Genomic DNA, 20,488 nt, shown 5'->3' on the forward strand with positions numbered 1-20,488 from the left:
CTAGTCCTGCACCGGATGGACACACAGCCCACATCTTCCACGTGGTTCTATCAGGCAGAGCCCCTGACCCCAAATCCTCAGAAACTGGGACATGGAGGAGGAGGTTTCCTCAGAATCTCCTGGGGAGCAGCCTCTATTCATCCTCCTCTCTTAGCATCTAACTCTGTGAGCCCCTACTGTGTGTCCAGCTTTGTGCTAGGCCATGCTGAGTGCCCAGAAAGAGGACACTCAATATCTAAGTAGGTCCCCTGGGGAATCCCAGGCCTGGCTTAGCCTGGGCACTCCCAGGCCCGCCCAAGGCCCGCCCTGTGCTGAGTGCCCAGCCCGGTGGGTCTCCTGGAAATTCCCCAGGCTAGTTTCGAGATGGGAGGCCAACAGTGAAGTAATTTACACGGCAGCCCCAGCCATGATGAGCCCATCCCACCCGATGCTGGATAAAGAGGAGGAGGGCTCTCTTCAGCAGGACTTGGCCACAGGCACCAGAGGAAGAGGGAGGACCCCTCACTGCCAACCCAGGTGAGCCCAGAAGTCCGCTCCGGGGACAAAGCCAGGGTCCCAAACACCCCAACCCAATTCCTGCTCTCAGCTACCTCTGGTAGCTTGGGATCCGGAGCTGGAATGAGATGAGAGATGACATCTTCAGGTCCCCCTACGCTACTTCAACAAAAACAATCCTCGGCCCCTGCACTCATCCTCTGCCTGAGGCTAAAGTGCTGGCATCAAAGAAAGCAGAGGCAGCGCCGAGTTCAGGCCTCTCCTTCTCTCCTCACCCTCATCACAGCCAGTCTTACCAGTCGGGCAGGCACCTGAGAGTCCCCTCTGGTGGCCAGAAGCAGCTACAGAACGATCACCATAGGAAGGGTGGATTGCTGCATTAGCCTCAGTTTACCACTCCTGGGGAATGGGCAGAGTTTGCTGGAATCTGAGCTACCTAGTTTCCAGGCCACTCCTGCAATGCGCTTGGCTTACTGACCATTGACCTCACCCTGGGAGGAACAGGATAGGATGGGGGAAGCCCCTGAGACCCAGATGACGTTGAGCCAGGGCACTCTGTACCCACGCCACCACTGCCTCCCGCCCACAGCTCTGCAAGTGGCAGCCGTGTCATTCACCGCTGGACTTTGACAGTAGCCAAAGGCACTCTCAGTTCTCCATGCTTGTCTCCTTCCAGCTCTGCCAAAGTCTCCACTGAGGTAAACTGGATACTTCCCCTGGAAACTGGAAGCCCACAATGGTGGTCCAGGCTATCCTATGGATCCTGTACGGATTGCTGCTGCAGCCGGAGCCAGGCACAGGTAGGTCAAAAGGCAGAGGCCTGAGGCCAGGACTCTTATTTCAGCAGAAGTATACTGCTGCCCCTCTGTGTCCAGCCCTGTACAGGGTGAGGCTAGATCCAGGAGGCCCCAGTCTCAAGGAACCTCCAGTCTGGGAACACAGATGCTCCCAGCCCCATAGGATCAGGGCAAGGGCTGGGGGAAGAAACTGGGGCCAAAAGAGCAAAAATCAGGAAGGCTTCCTGCAGGAGGGGACATAGATCTAGGACAGGAAGAAGAATTTTACTTGGTGGTGAAGCAGGAAAGGACATTTTAGGCAGAAAGAAGAACAAAGCTAGAGAGGAATCACTGAGTGAACTGTCTGGAGAAGAACCTGAATTCCAGCAGTCAGCAGAGTGTAAGGATTAAGACTTCCTGTGTTCAAATCCTGCCTCTGCCACTTCCTAGCTATGTGATCTTAGGTAGATAATTTAACCTCTCCACGTTCATAGGGTCCTTGTGAAGATTAACTGGGTTGTTATATAAGTCACCTAGAATGGTGCCTGGCACATAGTAAAGGTTTAATTATTCAACAACCCACCCCAGCTCTGAGTCCCAGACTTCTAAGTTCCAAGTTCAGCCATAGACATTTCTCCCACAAGGCACAGGCCCACCCTCCCCTGGACATCCTTTGAGACACCTTTCCCTCTAAAATTCCCCAAACTCCAATCCATCATGAAAAACGGTCCATCTTTCCCTCAGAATATCTGGAGACTCTGCCCACTCTTGTCCATCACAGCGTCACCATCCTGGCTTCAGCCACCTTCATTGCTTACCTCCAAACTCTCTCCCCTTCTCTACTCTGGTCCCCCCAAAATCTATTCTCCACACAGCACCCAAAGGAGCAATCAGAATTCCAACCTGGCCATGTATCTCCCCTGCTCATGAACCTGCCATGGCTCCCCAGTGCTCGCTGATAGTCTAAGCTCCTTAACTTGTTGTCTGTGCCTCAGTTTCCTCACCTACACAAGGACAATGTCAGACATCATAAGATTGTCCAACGAAGGCAGGGGGCATTGAGAAGATGTAGAAACGGCAGGGGGAGGCTCAGTAACAGGTGGTGCTGGGCTGCTGGGCTAATACCATCCCTCCTCCTTCAGCGACCCTGCCCCTGCTCATGGACTCTGTCATCCAGGCACTGGCTGAGCTCGAGCAGAAGGCACCAGCCACCGAGGCTGGCCCCACTGCCTCTTCATGGCTGCTGTCAGCCCAGGACTCTTGTGCCCACAACCCTCTCCAACACTTCTTGCTGGAGGAGCAGAGTCTCAAGACCACCATGCTGGATCCTCCTTCACTGAGCCCAGAGCTTCAAGGCCTGACCATGGAGGTGGCGAGACATGGTGTGTGGGACGGGAAGGAATGCGGGGTGGTGCTGGCACCCGATGGCTCAACCGTGGCTGTGGAGCCTCTTCTGGCAGGGCTGGAGGCAGGGCTGCAGGGGAACAGGGTCGTAAACCTGCCCTTAGACAGCACGGGCACCCCTCCGGACGCTGGCGTCACCCTTCCTGACTTTGGAGCCACGGTTCCTGATGTAAGAGCCGCCTCCCCAGGACTCAGGGATACCTCTTCAGATGTCACCTGGGCAGATGTCGGAGCTGTGTCTCCAAACGTTAGAGCCACAGATCTAGATGTCCAAGTCACCTCTCCAGATGTCCAAGCCTCCTCAGCAGATACCAAAGCCAAGTTCCCAACCACTGTGGACAGCCTCCTAGTGGTCACCCTGGCCAGAGACCTGGGCCTGAACTTCCTCCAGGGCCCTCAGACCTGGAGCCATTCACTGGGAACTGAGGGCTGCTGGGACCAGCTCTCTCTTCCCCGGACCTTCACGCTCCTGGACCCTGAAGCATCAACCCTCACCACGGCCTTCCTCAATGGTGCCCTGGATGGGGCCCTCCTTGGAGACTACCTGAGCCGGTCCCCTGAGCCCCGGCCACCCCTCAGCCACCTGCTGAGCCAGTACTACGGAGCCGGGGTAGCAGGAGACCCAGGATTTCGCAGCAACTTCCGACGGCAGAACGGAGCTGCTCTGACTCCAACTCCCATTCTGACCCAGCAGGTATGGGGGGCCCTCATCCTGCTGCAGAGGCTGGAGCCAGCACACCCTCAACTTCAGGGTATGAGCCAAGAACAGCTGGCACAGGTGGCCACCCATGCTACCAAGGAGTTCACTGAGGCCTTCCTAGGTGAGAAGGGCCCCCACCCCCTGTAATGCTCCTTCTCATATATACAGACATTCTCAGTGCCCCACAGGTCAGGAGGATCTAGGACTGGGGGATTCCAGAGGGGGAAATAAGGGCTTTGGCTGGGAGGCCAACAGGACTAGGATGCTGTTAGATTTAGTTAAGTTAGATCCCAATGGGGGCCAGTGTGGTGTGAGACTGAACTGTCCCCAAATCTGGGAAGAGACTGAAGGGATGATCCTTATATGCGCTCTTAGTGTGGGAGGAGGCGGCAGGCAGAGAAACGCTTGCTTACTCCCGTGCTGGACTCTCTTCCTCTCAGGGTGTCCAGCCATCCACCCACGTTGCCGCTGGGTCGCGGCCCCGTACCAGGGCCGCCCGAAGCCACTGCAGCTGCCGCTCGGGTTCTTGTATGTACACCACACATACGTGCCCGCGTCACCCTGCACGGACTTTGAGCGCTGCGCCGCCGACATGCGCTCTATGCAGCGCTTCCACCAGTATACTCGCGGCTGGGACGACATAGGCTACAGGTGGGCGGCAACCTGCAAGTCGTTGGCAGGGCGGACCAAGTGGTGGTGCAGTGTAGAGCCTGGGGGCGCAGAGCCTGACTGAGGGGGGCGGGGTTTGGACCTGAGCCAAGCTGGCAAGGCGTTTAGGGTGGGTGGAGCCAGTGTGGAGAGGGGAGCGGCCTAGACTAGGATCCGGGCCTTAACATGGAGCAGAAATAGCTCAACAGTGGATTCCTGAGTTTGGGGTGGGAACTAGGAAAGGAGTCCGGACTTGGGAGAGGAGCAGGACCTGTGGTAGCGGCTGAGTCTGGGACGGGGCAGTGATGGGATATGACCTAAGACAGAAAAGGGCTCTGAATTGGGCAGGAGTTGGACTTGAGACAATGGGGAGGGAGCTGGGTAGAAAGAGATGAGGCCAATGTTGGGGGTAGATCCAGAGAAACGGGACGGTTTCTGGGGTGGCATTAGGTCGGGGAGTGGGACACGGCTGGACGGGGTAGAGTCAGCGCGACCGGGCGGGACTTGGGGTGGCAGCGGCCCTTGGCACAGGTGCGGAAACTGGGGTAGAGGGCCAGATGAGAGACGGGGCCTCACGCCAAGTGGTGCATGCTTCCTTCTCTCCACGCAGTTTCGTGGTGGGCTCAGACGGCTACGTGTACGAGGGCCGCGGCTGGCACTGGGTGGGTGCGCACACACTCGGCCACAACTCCCGCGGCTTCGGCGTGGCCTTGATAGGCAACTACACTGTGGAGCGGCCCGCAGAGGCCGCGCTGCGCGCGGTGCGCGACGAGCTCCCGCGCTGCGCTGTGCGCGCCGGCTTCCTGCGGCCAGACTACGCGCTGCTCGGCCACCGCCAGCTCGTGCGCACTGACTGCCCGGGCGACGGGCTCTTCAACCAGCTGCGCACCTGGCCGCACTTCGACAAGGTGAGTCTCCGACGCCTGCACTACCTCGGCCTGAGGCCCATCTGTCCACACAAGCTCAGCACGGCCCCTGATCCCTGCCTGCTTGCCTAACCTTAGCAGGCCCCTCACTCCTTCCTGTAACCCTGTGCCCACACAGCCTCAGTCAGGACCCTGAACCCCCTTGCAGCTCGTCTGTTCAGGCAATCTAGACTCAGACTCCAGTCATTCTGCTTGCAATATAGCCTACCCACCCTGCCACTCTGTCTGCACAACCTCATCCCAGCCACCCAAACTTGCCCTCATCCTTGCCCCCACCCAAAGCCCCACCCCCACCCATCCACACAACACTGACCCAGACTGTGACCCTCTACAGAAAACCCTTTTACCTGCACAGCTTCTGTCCAGCCCCTAACCTAGTATTGCAATCCTCTGCTCAGACAATCTCAGAGTCTCAGAGAGACAATCCTCTCCTGAGGATGCCTGCTAGCCCCAGCCTTCCTGACCCTTGACGACAACTCTTACGCTGGAGCAATCCAGGCCCAGTCAGCACAACCTCAGCCTGATGACTGCACCCCAACCTCTGATCATGATCACAAAAACACCTCTATAACATTCCTGTGCTATCTAGCTGTACCTTCAAGCTACCACTCCGTTTCATTTGGCTGGCCTGCCGTTGGCATTGTACCTGCCCCCTCACTTTGGGCCCCTGTCCTCTTACCATCTAGGGTGCCACCATGAGGAAGGCAGACCCAGCCCCACGACCCCTCACCCACCCCACCGCCAAACCTCACACTCCCTTGTCTTTTTTAGAACGTGAAACCAAGAACTGCCAGGAGGGCCTCTAGGAGATCCAGGAGGACCTCTAGGTGATCCAGTAGGAGGCCACCTCCAACGATCCTGCTAGCCACAGACCTCCAATAAAGAGACCATGGGAAGAAAGCCTGTGTCCATGCATCATCTGCGTTTGCACATTCTGTCTTAGTTTAGGGTTGCCCAGAAGCAGACCCTGGGACAAGAATCCTTGTCGATAAGTAGTCGTCTGAGCAGTGATCCCAGGACATGTCAGCTGGGGAATAAGGAAGTGACACAGGGAAGGGAAGGCAGCTGGGAAAGGGTGCTTTATCAGGCATGTGGGTATGGGAGGCACGTGGAGCTCAATCCCACCAGGGACCCTTGGGGGACAGTGTAGGTCACACACCGCAGAGTCATCCCACTCAAAGGGCAAGGCAGCTGGAGTACTGATCCTCCAACTTCCATAGTCATTGGCTGAGGGCTGCTCCCAGGGCAGTGTTAATGTGTTGGCACTTTGGGACTGCTTGTTGCACGGGCAGTGTGGACTCCACCTGCCAGAGAAAGTCCTCCAGCAAAAATGCAGGGAGTTGGGAGTGGGGCCAGTATGCAGTGAAGTGGTACAGGCTCAGAGACATGGTGGAACACAGGGAGACTCTACCTGTATGTGCAGTGAGTGGACTGAGTGTGGTAAGAATGAGGTGGGCATAGCTAAGATATGTGCACCCGCAAGAACATGTCCAGCACCAGGAAAAGGATTTTTGACCCTCGCTGAAGACCCTCTTCCTCAGGACAGGTTATAGAATGTTCAAGGCCCAGTGCGAAATGAAAAATGCAGGCCCTGTCCAAAAAGTTAAATCAAGCGCAATGCAGAGCCCTTCTGAGCCCAGTGACTGCACAGGTCACATGCTCGTGAAGGCAGTCCTACCCATCCCACCCTATGAATTCCGGTCACGCTTGCCTTTGCACAAGCCGTCCCTTCTACCTGGCGTGTTCTTCCCATGACCAGCTCCTCCTCATGCTCAGCCCTCCTGGATTTTTCCAGCTCAAAGTGCATCACTTCTGCTCAGCCTCTACTCTGTCTATTTGCTTCCAAGTCTTCACCAGCTAGAAATGTCCTGCATTCATGTTCAAGATTTGTCTCTCTTGCTGTACTGTGAGCTCCAGGAAGGCAGGAACCAAGTTTATTTTGTTCCTTGTAGCTTTTCCAGTACCCAGCACATAGTAGGCATTCAGGAAACATTTGCTGAATAAACAAAGTGTCCCATTATAAACCTTCTGAAACTGATGTTATCATCTTGTACAAATCAGGAAACCAAGGCTCTGAGAGAGGAAATGACTTGCCTGAGGTCACACAGTGAGAGAAGGACCAGCTGGCACTCAAACCCACTCTGGGGCCAGTGGGCCAGAATTCTACTGACTCTCAAGTTATCTCACTTATTACTCAGAACAGCATGTGGCCACCTCTTTTTTCAAGTAAATACTTATTGTGGTATCATAGAGATATAAGAAAGGGCACCAAACTGTGTGGTTAATGAATTTTCACAACAGAACATACCCATGTCATCAACACCCAGCTCAAGAAATAGAACAGGTTAAATTTATATTATGTGAATTTCACCTCAATTTAAAAAAAAAAAAACCCACCATGATCAGCTACCAGAAGCCTCCGTTGTGCTTCCCCACCTCCCCAGTCTCTAGCCCTTCCAAAGGAAACCAATATCCTGAATTGTTAAACAGAGTTTTGCCTGCTTTGGAACTCCATATAAATGGAAACACACAGTGTTTACTCTTCATTGTTCGGGTTTTCTTGCTCAACATTGTGATTCATCTGAGTTCAATCCTTCTTATTGATACATAATATCCCACTATGTAAAGAGACCACAATTTATTCATTCTACAGTAGATGCACACTTGGGTTGTTTTCCGTTTGGCGCTATCATGAATAGCGCTGGTGGGCATGTCTATTGGGTGTATACCTAGCAGTGGAACTGCTGGGTCAGAGGAGAAGGGTGTGGTCAGTGTTCATAGGTCACAACAGTTTTCCAGCTTGGATGAATCAGTCTACACTCTGACCAGCAGTGGATGAGAGTTCCAGCATTTAGTCAGCATGTGCCCGTTTTGCAGAGGAGGCCACTGAGGCTCAGAGAGGGGCATGTGCTGCCTCCTGGTCAGTGAGAGATTCTGAGTCCTGCTCTGTCACCTCCTCTCCTCTTGCATCCTGCCCTCACTGTGCCCTCCCAGCTTGGCTGTGGGGTGGGGTGGGACAGACAGGGTCACGTGGAGTTGCGTTCAGCAGGAGGAAGCCAGGCAGGGTGCAGACGGCTGCTGATTCTGGGGCTGGTCAGGAAATCAAGGTAAGAGTGGGAGTGCATATGGCCCCCAAGGGGGTTCCCTGGGGGCAGAGCTGAGAGTAGGGAGGGGGCCAAGATGAAGACAACGTGTGGGCAGACACTGGGCAGAATTGTCACCCTATCATCCCCCAGGAGAATCTCTGCCATGGACCCACCTTCGCCGAGCCTGGCCTCCCAAACCCAGCCAGCAGCCCCATCGCCGCTAACCTCCTACCACTGGCACTCAGGAGGTTGTGGGGAGAAGGGGGCTGGAGGGTTCCGCTGGGGCCGCCTTGCAGGATGGGGGAGGGCGCTGAGCCACCAGGAGCCCACAGTCAGCAGCCAGCCGGCCCCTCGCTCGCTGTTTCGTCGTGTCCTCTCTGCGCCCCACAAGGAGTCGCGCTCGAGCCGCCTCCGAATATCCAAGACCCTCTGGGGAAGGCATAAGAGCCCACCGCTGGAGTCAGAACCAGAGCCAGAGACCTCAGGTACATGGCTTCCCCACCCAGGCTGGGAGGCCCAGATGCTTGGGTTTTGTCTGCCTCCGGAGCATCAGCCTTACAGACACAGGAAGTTGTGGGGAGTGCAAAAGCCCGACAGGAAGTGGCTGGGGCCCGGCTGGCTGCCCTCTTCTCTCTCTCCCCCTTACCCAGGGCCTGGGCATGGTGGGAGTGGCTAGGGACCTGTGAGCTGGGGGTCCAGCCCTGGGAAGGGACAGGGAATAGACTGATGGTAGCACGGTCCAGATGCCAAATGGCTCTTGGCCCCAGTAGGTCTCTCCTCACATTCAATGGCCCAGGCTTATTCTCTCCTGCCTGGATACCCATCTCTGCTGCCTCCTGCTCTCCTGCCCTCCAGCCTCCATGTCTTAGTTTCTTCACTTCCTTGAGCCTCAGCTTCCCCATAAGTTAAATGGGAATCATGATTCCTACCTTGAAGGATATATTATTTCATTCGTTCATTCATTCATTCAAACAGAGGTCTGTGAGCATTTACTACGTTCTAGGCCTGCCCTGATTTAGACCCTGAGGACACAGCAGTGAACAAAACGGACGAAACTGCCTGCCCTGTGGAGCTCATAGTGTAGTGGGTGTGACAGACAGCAAACAAACAAGAAAATGACAGATGGGGCTAAGTGTCACACAGAGGGATCTAGAACAAACAAGAAAATGACAGATGGGGCTAAGTGTCACACAGAGGGATCTAGAAGAGTAAAGGATATCATGAGGACTGGAGCTCATGAATGTAACGCTGGTCTAGGACTCAGCACATTTTATGTGATCCGTTAGCAAGTGGGAGTCATCATTTATTCCCCTGGTGGTAAAACAATGGGACAGACAGGTAATCTGGGCGGCCTGATCCAGCCCTCCTCTCCCGGAAGCTCATCTGCTTCTCATCATTCATATTCCCACTTTGCAGAGGCATCCCTTCAGCCCCCTCCACGGTGTCAGGTATTGCCCACGCCATAGGATACAGTGAGAGCTCTCTAACAAGCAGACCTGCTCCTCCCCTACTCAAACACCTCCATGGCTCCTCATACCTCCAGGATAAAACCCCAGCTCTTCTAACTGACACCCAAAGCCCCACACTAATCTCTTCCTGAACCTTCCCCTCCAGCCTCCAAGCCCTCCAAGCCCTTCTCACCCTTCCCTTTATTTCCCTGGGCCAGGCCATGTGCCACCTCCCAGGCTTTGCTCAAGCCATTCATGCCACGATCTCCTCCATCTTTGTCAAAACCCAATCTGTTATTCAGGACCCATTGCAGGGGACTTCCCTGGTGGTCCAGTGGTTAAGACTCCACGCTTCCACTGCGGGGGGCTCAGGTTCTATCCCTAGTTGGGGAACTAAGATCCCACATGCCACGCAGCATGGCCAAAAAATTAGAGAAAAAAAAAAAAAAAAGACCCATTGTAAACTTACTCTCTCTGGGAGGCCTTCCTACTGCACCTCTCCCAACCCTGCCCTTCTTCTGTTCCTTTCTCAGACTTTGAACACTTTTCCCTTTAGACTTGTTATTTATGTAAGGAACCAAGGCTGCTGTCCTGTTTTTTAACCTCTTGGACCTGCCCACTGTCTTGCTTAAGAGAAGAATGCTTGTATGTACACGACCCTTGAGTATGGGCTCTGTTAGTGCCAGCCAGGCCCTGGAACAAAGGCTTAGTTTCCTTGAAGGAAACTATGAAAAGGAAAGAAGGAAAATTAGCAAGTAACGTTATTTCCATTTTCAGTGCATTTCTCGCAGTGAGATCAGACCACCACAAGGCTGAACCCTCTCGGAAGATCTGTTGCGACCTTTATCTTTGTTCTTTATTTATCATGCATTTAAAATGAGATGCAGAAGCATTTAACATACTATGTAAATATGGACCTCTTAAAATTAAAATTTCATTGGAAATGCTTTCAGTTCAGCAACATCTTAGCTATTTGTTAGTTCTTTTGTGTTGTCTTATCAAAGTTTAATGGATACAGTTCCATAGTTGTTGATGTGTTTGTGTGTATGTTCGATTTGTGTAAAGATGGTACAAAGTCAATTAAAAAAGAGAGAGAGAGAAGAATGCTTGTATCCGAAGCCCAGCTCAGTGACTCACAAGCTGTGTGACCCTGGGCAAGTCACTCAATTTCTATGTGTTTTCAGTTTCCTCCTTGGTAAAATGGGTGTTATAATAGCCCATCGAATGGCTTTTGGAGGATTAAATGAGAGGTGTGTGAAGCAGTAAACACAGTACGCGGGGCACATAGTCGGTGGGGCTGTGTCCACCACCCATCACCACCCATGGTTAGTGGGGACAAGGCCCGGAGAGGGGTGGAGGCTTGTCCAACACCTGACATGGCTGCTGGGTGGGTTGGGAAGAGGGGGCACTTAGGAGGGAACACTTGATGAGGCTTGGGGAGTGGAGAGGTTGTTCTGAGGGAGAAGAAAGGACTCCCACGTCCCCAGCACCTCCTCCTCTACCCAGAGCCTGAGCCGGAGCTGGAGCCCCCTGCCCCACAGATCCCAGAGGCCCCCTCACCCGACGTGCCCATCTGGAACATCGGGGCCTTCACCCTATTTGATGGGAGGCTGGTGCTGCTTGGGGGTGAGGAGGAGGTAAGAGGGGACACCTGGGCAAGGGGAGGGAAGGAGAGGAAGGAAGAGAGACAGAACAGTGGTAACGGCGGGGGATGAGGGGGCATAACAGAAAGGCGTCTGCCTCTCCCTCTGTCTGTCTGCCTGCCTCTCCTTTCTGACCACCCACCCTTTTGGGGGGACAGCGTCCTTGCAGGCCCCAGGTGGGGAGCGCTAGTTCCGAGGGCAGCATCCAGGTGGCCTTGGGGAACCTCAGGGATCCAGGTAAGCTTGAGAGATGGGGGCTGGGGATTTGGGAGCCTCTCAGGGTGGGGCAGAATCCACGACGATCCCACCCCCCCACCTTCCACCCCTGACCACCCACAGATCGGATCTCTGGAAAGACCGAGCCAGAGGCCGCTGGCCCCAACGAGGTCCACAACATTCGGGTAAGTGGCGGGGTGGAGGGGAGAGCAAAGACTTTCCGACCTTCAGAGGTGAAAGGGGGACTCTTCCTGGGTGATCTTAGGCAGGTCACTGACCCTCTCAGGATCATAGTGTCCATATCTGTCAAATGGAGCCAGAAAGAGAAGCTCCTGCTTGGGGCTGTTTATGAAAAGTCCATAGGGAATGTAGGAAAGCATATGATTGGTGCTTTAGAAATGGGAGCTGTTGATTGCCTTTAATATTCCTGCTAATATAGCCTGAGGTTGTGATCCCTCGAGACCAACAGATCTTCCAGGACACCCTGGGGGGAAGGGAGCTGAGGAGGGAACACAGGGTTCTGCCCAGCTGACATCCCCCTCCCCACAGGGGCTGCTCAAGCGGCTGAAAGAGAAGAAAAAGGCCAAATCGGAGCTAGGAGCCAATGCTTCCCAGGATGGGTAAGGGTCTCTGAGGAGCTGGAGGGCCTGGGATTCAACATTGCCCCTCCCCCTCCTCCTGCCTATAATTCTGACTTTCACCAAATATCCCCTGTGGCCCTCTGTGTCCTGCCCCACGTTGGGCAATGCTGGGGCCACTGAAAGACCCTTAGCATTGAGCCAGCCCTCTGTTGAATGGTGGAGGCAGAGTCTGACACAATAACTCTAAAACTGCAGCTGAGTCAACACCTTGGTCTGGGAGTGTCAGGGAAGGGACACTTGAGCTGAGATCTGAAGGATAGATGGAAGTTAACTAGGCCGAAATGGTCAGGAAAAGCATTCCAGGCAGAGGGAACAGCAAGTGCAAAGGTCAAGAGGACGGATGCAGTGACAAAAACAAGGCCAGTGTGACTGGAGTTCAGACAGTGAATTAAGTGTCAAAAGGAGGATTCAAGTCCAATTTAGGTTCAAGTCCCTCCTGGCTTCCACCCTTCAGGCTGTAAGGGGTAGTTGGGGGGGGGGGTAGTGGGTAGGAATGACAGCTTGTTCATGTGCGCCTTCACCAGACCCCCCAGTGCTCTGGGCTCTCGGGAATCGCTGGCCAAGCTTTCGGAACTGGACCTGGGCGCCGAGCGGGACGTGCGGGTCTGGCCACTGCACCCCAGCCTCCTGGAGGAGCCCCACTGCTTCCAGGTACGTGCAGGCAACTCTGCGCCTCGCCTGACCCTTTGGCTCCACCCTTGGTCTCAACCGCACGCTGGATGCCCCTCCTCAACAGGTAACGTGGGCGGGCGGGAGCCGCTGCTTCTCCTGTCGCTCGGCTGCTGAGAGAGACCGCTGGATAGAGGACATCCGTCGCCACTTCCAGCCTAGTCAGGTCGGTAGTGCGCAAGGTCGGACCTGGAGACCCCTCCCACAGCCCGGGCCCCGCCCCTTCCACCCACCCCAAATCCCACTCGCCCCAAAACCTTGCCCCTTGGACACACCTGCCCCCCTACACTTTTGCAGCCACTCCGAGATCCTCCCCGCCACTTGCATCTATTACCAGCCCCTTGCACAGCTCGGATTGTATTCAATCCGAGCCCTATTTGCACCCCAGGCAGTCTCCAAGTCCCCACCCCGCGGCTACTCCTCCATGCCCTAGAGCCCTGATCTCTCCGGGAGAGCCCAGAAAAGCTAGAGGGTTTCGCATAGCCGTCTTGGGCACCCCCGTGGCCTCACTGTCTTCCCCCAGGGGCCCAGCGACCCCCTGGGAGCACGGGCCCCGTTCTTCACCTCTGGTGCCCGATGTGGAGCACAGACGCCACGCCCCCGCCCCTACTCCGGTCCGCAGGACAACATCGAGCGGGAAGAGACGTGGCTGAGCGTGTGGGTGCACGAAGTGAAGGGGCTGCCCCGGGCGGCGGCGGGGGCGCCGGGAGTGCGCGCGGAGCTGTGGCTGGACGGCGCACTGCTGGCTCGCACAACTCCGAGGGCTGGCCCGGGCCAGCTCTTCTGGGCGGAACGCTTCCACTTTGAGGCGCTGCCGCCCGCGCGTCGCCTGTCGTTGCGGCTACGCGGAGCGGGCCCCGGGGACGCGGTGCTGGGCCGCGTGGCCTTGGCGCTGGAAGAGTTAGGCGTCCCCCGCGCGCCCGCCGCGGGCCTGGAGCGCTGGTTCCCGCTTCTCGGGGCGCCAGCGGGCGCGGCGCTGCGGGCACGAATCCGGGCGCGGCGCCTGCGCGTGCTGCCCTCTGAACGCTACAAGGAGCTGGCTGAGTTCCTCACTTTCCACTACGCGCGCCTCTGCGGGGCGCTCGAGCTCGCGCTGTCCGCTCAGGCCAAGGAAGAGCTGGCGGCTGCCATGGTGCGCGTGCTGCGGGCCACCGGCCGGGCTCAGGTGCGGCGCTGCGACGGGACGAACCCGGGTGACCAGGGGCTGACCGATCGCGCGCTCCAGGGGGGAGTTGGTGGGGACAATACCAGAGTGGCACTTTCGAGGGGCTGGACAGCTTGAGGGGCGGGGTCTGAGCTGAGCCTCTGCACTGCGAGGCCCAAGTTTGCGCTTGGAGGGGTGGAGGTTCCGGCCTGTTAAGAGCCCCAGCAGCGAGGGCTGGGCCTGGGCAGCAGCTATGAGGAGTGGGCCTGTGCCCCAGGGGTGAGGGACCCGCCAAGGGCAGGGATTCCCCCTGACTCAGTCTGCGCCCAACGCATTGTAACCCCACTATGCCCAGGCACTGGTGACAGACCTGGGCACCGCAGAGCTGGCACGCAGTGGAGGCCGTGAGGCTCTTCTGTTCCGGGAAAACACATTGGCCACCAAGGCCATCGATGAGTACATGAAGCTGGTAGCACAGGATTACCTCCAAAAGACACTGGGTAAGCAGAGTGGGGCAGGGGTCAGAGGCCTAGCTGAGTCGGCTAGGACACCCCAGGGGAGATCTGAGGATCCTTGAGTAACTTGGATTCTGGTAGTGGGTGGTGCCCTGGGGATGCTCAGATCCTAGAAGGAATCAGGGGTTCCCCAAGATTTTAGGTGCCTCCAGAGTAATTTGGAGATAGAATTGGAGGCTGGGTGCTGTGGGTTGTGGTGGTCATGGGCTGGCCCCTCTCTGGCTGTGCTGGACTGCAGGACAGGTCGTGCGGCGTCTCTGTGCCTCCACTGAGGACTGTGAGGTGAACCCCAGCAAGTGCCCGGCTTCAGAGCTGCCCCAGCACCAGATCAGACTGCGAAACAGCTGCAAGGAGGTCTTTGAGAGCATCATCTACTCTTACGAGTGAGAATCAGGGCCCCAGAACCCGAGCCTAACCCTGCCTCTTAGCCACTGTGCTAACCCTGACTCCCAATTAGGGTTTCCAGATAAAATACACGATGCCCAGTTAAATGTGATACCATATTTGGGACATGCTTACACTAAAAAAAGTGTTCATTTTTAAAATCTGAAATTCAGGTTTAACTGTTTATCCTAAAGTTTTATTTGCTAAATTTGGCAACCCATTCCCAATATCATGCTACCTAACCCCAAGTAACCTGGGATCAAATTCTTTGTCTTCTAAACTACAGGTGACCCCATACCCTAATTCCATGCCACCTGACCCCAATTAACATAGGATCTCACTCCTATGACCTCTGATTCCAGTAATGGCATACCCCCAATTCCATGATCCCTGACCTTAAGTAACACTGTGTCCCAAATCCCATGTAACTGGGATTCCTAGGATTCTAATTCCTTGACCTCTGACCCTAGGTTAACCTGTATGCCTAACCCCATGCCATCTAGGATATCGATCTCATGATTTCTGAACCTAGGTGACCCTGTAACCCCAATCCCATCCTATTTCATGTCATGTCTGGCACCCCAATTTCATGTCCAGTCATAGCTACGTCCCAAGCTCGTGGCCTCCATCCTCATGTGAACCTGTATCCCCAAATCTAAGATTACTGACTCCAGAAGTCACCACGATAACTACACCACAAACAAACCCTGACCCTAAATGGACCTATAACCCCAAGCATCATTATCCCCGATGTCTTCAATCCTGACCCAGAATGCCGGTGTCTCCTGACACCTGACCGTAGCACTTTGATCATCCATGAACTTTATGCCCATATCCTCCCACTCTGACCATTGTCTTTTCTGCCCCAGCTGGTTCCCAGCAGAGCTGGGCACTGTGTTCTCAGGCTGGCGAGAAGCATGCAAGGCACGTGGCTCTGAGGCACTGGGGTACCGACTAGTGTGTGCCTCTCTCTTCCTGCGGCTCCTGTGTCCTGCCATTCTTTCACCCAGCCTCTTTGGCCTAGCGCCAGAGCACCCGGCACCTGGCCCAGCCCGCACCCTCACGCTGATCGCCAAGGTCATCCAGAACCTCGCCAACCATGCTCCGTAAGTCCTGGGAGGCTGGGAGGCCATGCTGGGGCCGTGGGGGTAGCAGATGCCTGACCTGACCCACCCAGTTGGGCCTCGATCTAGGTTTGGTGAGAAGGAGGCCTACATGAGCTTCATGAATAGCTTCCTGGAGGATCATGGACCTGCCATGCAACGCTTCCTGGACCAGGTGGCCATGGTGGATGTGCACACAGCACCCAGTGGTTACCAGGGCAGCAGTGACCTGGCCCTCCAGCTGGCAGTCCTGCATGCCCAGCTTTGTACCATCTTTGCTGAACTTGACCAGGTGTGGCCTGAGCCCAAAGCCCAGAATATGAGGTAGGGAGGCAAGAGAGTAGGGAGCCTCTGGTCCTGGAGAGCTTGCTCAGCATCCTCCCTGCATTGCTTTACCAGGCAACCCGTGACAGCCTGGAACCACTGCCCACCATCCTGAGTGCCATCGAGGAGGGCCGACCTGTACCTGTGTCTGTGCCAATGCGTCTCGCACCACCTCCAGCCCAGGTCCATTCCAGGTAACCTACCTGCCTCAAGTCTGATCCAGTTCCGATGGGTAGGAGCAGGGGAAGGGCCAAAGGCATCACAGGGTCAAACTGTGGTCAGAGATGAAGATAGGATCATGTCAGGGGTCAGAGACAACAGGGTCATGTTGGGGTCAGTGTCAGAAGCAGTGTAGGATGGAGGTCAGAGGCTGGAGACAGGATCATCTCAGGGGTCAGGGAGAGGCTCACAGTACAGTCAGAGGGCGGGCACAGGGTCAGATTGGAATCTGAGGTGGGGATTAAGCATTGCAGAGATCAGGGAGAGGTCACGTCTGGGGTCAGAGAGAAAGTGACATTGTGGTCAGCAATGAGGGGCAGGTTTCAGTGAGAGGTTGTGGATAGGGTCAAATCAGGGGTCAGAGTGGGTCAGATGGATGTTGAGACACATCATCAAGGGTCAGGGACAGGTTCATATTGCAAACAGGTCGGGCCCAGGGTCAGATGGGGTCAAGGGTTATGGGCAGAGTCATTTTGGAGGTCAGAAGTCAGGGACTATGTTCTTTCAGGAGGCTGAGACAGGGTGAGTTTAAGGTCAGAGGCTGGGAACAAGACGGAGTCAGATTGGGAAGGAAGCGGGTACAGTTGTGAGCAGAGGCCAAGCTCAGGCAAACTGGAAGCAGAGGTTACAGAGAGGCTCAAGCCAAGGGTAACACTGTGTCAGAGTTCAGGGACAAGGCTAGAAAGAAATCAGAGGTTAGATTGACGTTGTGTCAAAGGTCATAGAAGGGAGAGTATTGTCAGAAGTCCAGGACAGGATCAGAAGTCAAAATGTGATCCCTTCAGCAATAGGGTCACATAGAAGTAAAAGATCAGGGGCGGGGTTATTTCTGGTCAGAGGTAGAGATGCAGTCCGCTCAGGAACCGGTGGAGCGTCTGAGCTCCCCCATCCCACCCCCAGCATCTCTGCAGGAGAGAAGCCTGGCTTTCTGGCCCCCCGAGACCTCCCCAAGCATACCCCTCTCATCTCCAAGAGCCAGTCCCTGCGCAGCGTTCACGGCGCAGGTAGTTGGGCCCGGCCACGGCCGGACGAGGAGCAGCCCCCGCGGCTGCCTCGGCCGGTGCAGCGCACGCAGAGCGTCCCGGCTGGCCGCCCCGCTCGCCACCGCCCGTCTGCAGGGCCGCGGCCGCGACCCAAAGGCTCCCTACGCACGGGACCCGTGCCCCGCGGCCGGCCCTGGACCGGAACCTCAGCATCGCTGCCTCGGAAGCCGTCGGTTCCCTGGCAGCGCCAGCTGGACCAGCCACGGGACAGAGACCAAACGCTGGGCACCCACCGACCCATGGGCAAGGTGAGGTACAGCCCAGGTCCGCCCGCACACAGAGTGGGGAGACAGGATTGGAAAAAGACTGAAAGATGGGCAGGTCTCGGTTCAAATACCGAGCTTGCTGTGCTGTGTGACCCAGGCATAACCCAACCCTCTCTGAGCCTCAGTTTCCTCTTCTGTACAATTAGGGCACCGTTCCCCAATAGGCAGGGCGGTGAGGAGGCAGAGCACAGGGTACAGGGAGGTCAGGGTCCTTGGGGAGAAGGGGCGGGACGATGGCTCAGGTTACAGCTGCTCCCTCCCCACAGATGACGGAGCTGCAGTGCGAGGTGGCCGCCCTGCGCCAGGATCAGAAGGCGCTGTCCGGCCTCGTGGAGTCAGTCGGCACCCACATCCGGGCCTTGAGCGAGCAGCAGGAGCAGCTTCGGAGCCAGCTTCAGAACCTGGCTACCAGGCTCCAAGAAGGGTAAGCCCCGCCCTTCCCACTAGCTCCGCCCCCAGGTGGGCTTTCTATTAAAGAGATCGGCTCAGGCCCCGCCTCCCAGTCAGTCCCTCCCAAATCATGCCTGTCACGGCCACGCCCCCTCTGCAAGACCCGCCCCAACACACCTAAGACCCGCCTCTTGAGCTCCACCAGCCCCAAGTCCCTGGGAGGGCCTCTCGTCCAGTCCCTCAGTCAGCTTCTCCCACACAGATTGGGACAGACCCACTATCTCTTAGTCTGAGCATTCCCCCATCCCTCTCATGACCCAGCTCAGGACTAGCCAAGACCCGCCTCCAACGGTTGGTTGGTTTGTCCTTTCATCCCATTACGGTCCAGGCTCTAATTCAGCAGCCCCTTCTTCAGACTGATCTAGGCCCCACCCCCCAGCCTGGATAAACCCCGCCTCCATTCCAAGCTTCGCCCCCGAGCCCCTGACTCTCCTACCAAGAGCTGGAGGGATGTTCCTCAGCCTCTGACGCTTTCCCTTTGCCCCTGATCCCCACAGGACCGCGAAGTTGGATCCAGAGCGCGATCCTCCAACCAATGAGGACCACAGGCTGAAAAGTCTGGTGAGACCCCTGCCCGAGCCCTGGGGCCTATCTGGGCTGGGTAAGGGAACAAGAGTTGGGCGCAACCCTCCCCCGGCTCTGAGTCCACTGCCGCTGCCTCCCCAGGAGTGCCGCCTGGCCGAGATAGAGAGTACTCAGGCCCAGCTGAGGGAGACCATTCAGAGCCTGCAGCTTCTTCCCAGGACATCGGGGTCCCAGAGCCAGCCCCTGCCCCTCAAAGCACCCTGCATCAACGGAGACACCACTTGAGCTGCCCACTCGGCCCTACGTGTTCTGGGAGCAGAGAGAAAGCGGTCTTAGGGGCCTTTCCAACCCCTGCCTCAAACCCACGTGGCCTGCAGTATGGAGTGGAGCTGTAGGTGCCAACCAGTCTGGCACTATCAGGTTGCCCAGTAAAATCTTGATTTCAGTAAAAAATTGATGGGGTTTTTTTGCGCCTAAGTGTTGCCAATCAGAAAGCAACCCCCCCCCATTCAGCTCTCCCAAACTCTCCCCTAACTGGAGGTCTCAGGGGAGGGGGGTGATATAGGGAGAGTCTCACCAGCTGTGTGACCTTAGGCCCTCACTCTCTCAGAGCCTTGATTTCCTCATTTGTAAAATGGATCTAAAGTCCCTTACACAGTAGAAGACCCATAGTTTAAAGTGTTCAGTAAAAGGTATTTGTCATTGTTAGGGGCAGCACTTGCTTCTCAGTGAAGCCCAGATCCCACCTCTACTAATTCCCAGATCCCAGACGAGAGCATCTCCCTAGGACCCCAAATCCCACACCGGCTCCCTCATGCAGTGAGGGCGTGGGTCTGGGAGGCAAATGAAGGAAGGGGTGGGTAGGTGTGGAGATGGTTAAGCTCTGCGAGTGGTCACTGGGAAAATGAGTGGACATTTGAATAATGGGTGGGTGGATGGGTGAGGGATAGGGTGGGTAGGACAAAAGGCAGATGAATAGGTTAGCATTTGCTGGATGTTTGCCCTGGTAGGTGATTAGTTGAGTACGTGGTTAGCTGGGATGGGTATGTCTGCCTAGAAAAGGTCTGGATGGTAATAGGAAATAAACATTTGAAATAATTAAGTGGTTATATGTATTGCATGTACACTTGTTGAGGTCTCCTGAGACTCTTGAGTTGAGCAGTGGGGAAACAATAATATACTAGATAGACAGACTCCTGTTCTCATGGAACTTACCCTCTACTGGAGAAGACAAACAAACATGCAATTGATGGTTGGGTGAATGGGTGACTGGGTGACTGGGTGAAAGGATTATGTGTAGAGATGGGTGGATGCTTGCTTGGTTGTTTGGATAAGTAGGTATTTACTTGGGTAGTGGATGGATGAGTATGTAGATGGGAGGTTAATGGTTGGTTTGAGTGGGCATTTGGATGGAGGGATGGATGGATTGACAGGTGGTTGGAGGAGTGGGTGGATAGGTGGTTGGTTAGTTGACTGGTTGGGTAGATGAGTGGTTGATCCACTGAATGTGTGGATGAATGGGTGGGGAGATGGATGGGTGGTTGGACATGTGGATGGGTGGTGGGTGGGCGAAGCAGCAGTCCTATTATGTGCGCATTATAGGGTAGTCCTAGTGACTGTGAACCTGGGGGTTGGGTGGAGAAGGGGGTCTTACACTGGGGACCTAGGGCAGCTCTAGGGGCATGGAGGTACTGAAGTTCACTGTGCATAATGAGGAAGTAGGGAATGAGCTTGTGGTTGGAACGTAGCTGATTGGGAGCAGGGGACTGAAGGCTAAGGATTCGCCATGTGGAGTCCTCAATAATGACCTATGAATGACCCACGGGGGAACTTCCCTGCCCCCTCCCCACTCTTCTGGTGCTA

The 20,488-nt window shown here is 55.8% G+C and overlaps 2 protein-coding genes across 4 annotated transcripts; both read left to right on the plus strand.

Annotated features, from left to right (window-relative positions):
* Window positions 1-364: 364 nt before the first annotated feature.
* On the plus strand, window positions 365-6,728 carry PGLYRP2 (peptidoglycan recognition protein 2). 2 transcript variants are annotated; one of them, XM_049707722.1, is made up of 6 exons: window positions 365-516; window positions 1,172-1,295; window positions 2,414-3,496; window positions 3,816-4,026; window positions 4,634-4,931; window positions 5,721-6,728. In XM_049707722.1, exons 2-6 carry the CDS (start codon window positions 1,232-1,234, stop codon window positions 5,778-5,780), a joined length of 1,716 nt encoding a protein of 571 aa, XP_049563679.1. In that variant the 5' UTR covers window positions 365-516; window positions 1,172-1,231; the 3' UTR covers window positions 5,781-6,728. The 2 variants fall into 2 exon arrangements, with proteins under 2 accessions (XP_049563679.1, XP_012391166.1); XM_012535712.3 differs by lacking the exon at window positions 365-516 and having other exon boundaries at window positions 1,116-1,295.
* Window positions 6,729-7,984: 1,256 nt separating this feature from the next.
* On the plus strand, window positions 7,985-19,078 carry RASAL3 (RAS protein activator like 3). Of its 2 annotated transcripts, XM_004277619.4 has the most exons (18): window positions 7,985-8,056; window positions 8,186-8,520; window positions 10,990-11,120; window positions 11,285-11,363; window positions 11,466-11,527; window positions 11,892-11,962; window positions 12,508-12,634; window positions 12,720-12,818; window positions 13,275-13,817; window positions 14,152-14,296; window positions 14,550-14,694; window positions 15,565-15,801; window positions 15,889-16,090; window positions 16,198-16,316; window positions 17,242-17,632; window positions 17,917-18,074; window positions 18,598-18,661; window positions 18,767-19,078. In XM_004277619.4, the coding sequence occupies exons 2-18, from the start codon at window positions 8,199-8,201 to the stop codon at window positions 18,908-18,910; spliced, it is 3,039 nt and encodes a 1,012-aa protein (XP_004277667.2). In that variant the 5' UTR covers window positions 7,985-8,056; window positions 8,186-8,198; the 3' UTR covers window positions 18,911-19,078. The 2 variants fall into 2 exon arrangements, with proteins under 2 accessions (XP_004277667.2, XP_012391381.2); XM_012535927.3 differs by lacking the exon at window positions 7,985-8,056 and having other exon boundaries at window positions 8,079-8,520.
* The last annotated feature ends 1,410 nt before the right edge of the window (window positions 19,079-20,488 follow it).

The sequence above is a fragment of the Orcinus orca genome, chromosome 3 (assembly GCF_937001465.1).
Source record: "Orcinus orca chromosome 3, mOrcOrc1.1, whole genome shotgun sequence".
NCBI classification, from domain to species: Eukaryota; Metazoa; Chordata; class Mammalia; order Artiodactyla; family Delphinidae; genus Orcinus; species Orcinus orca.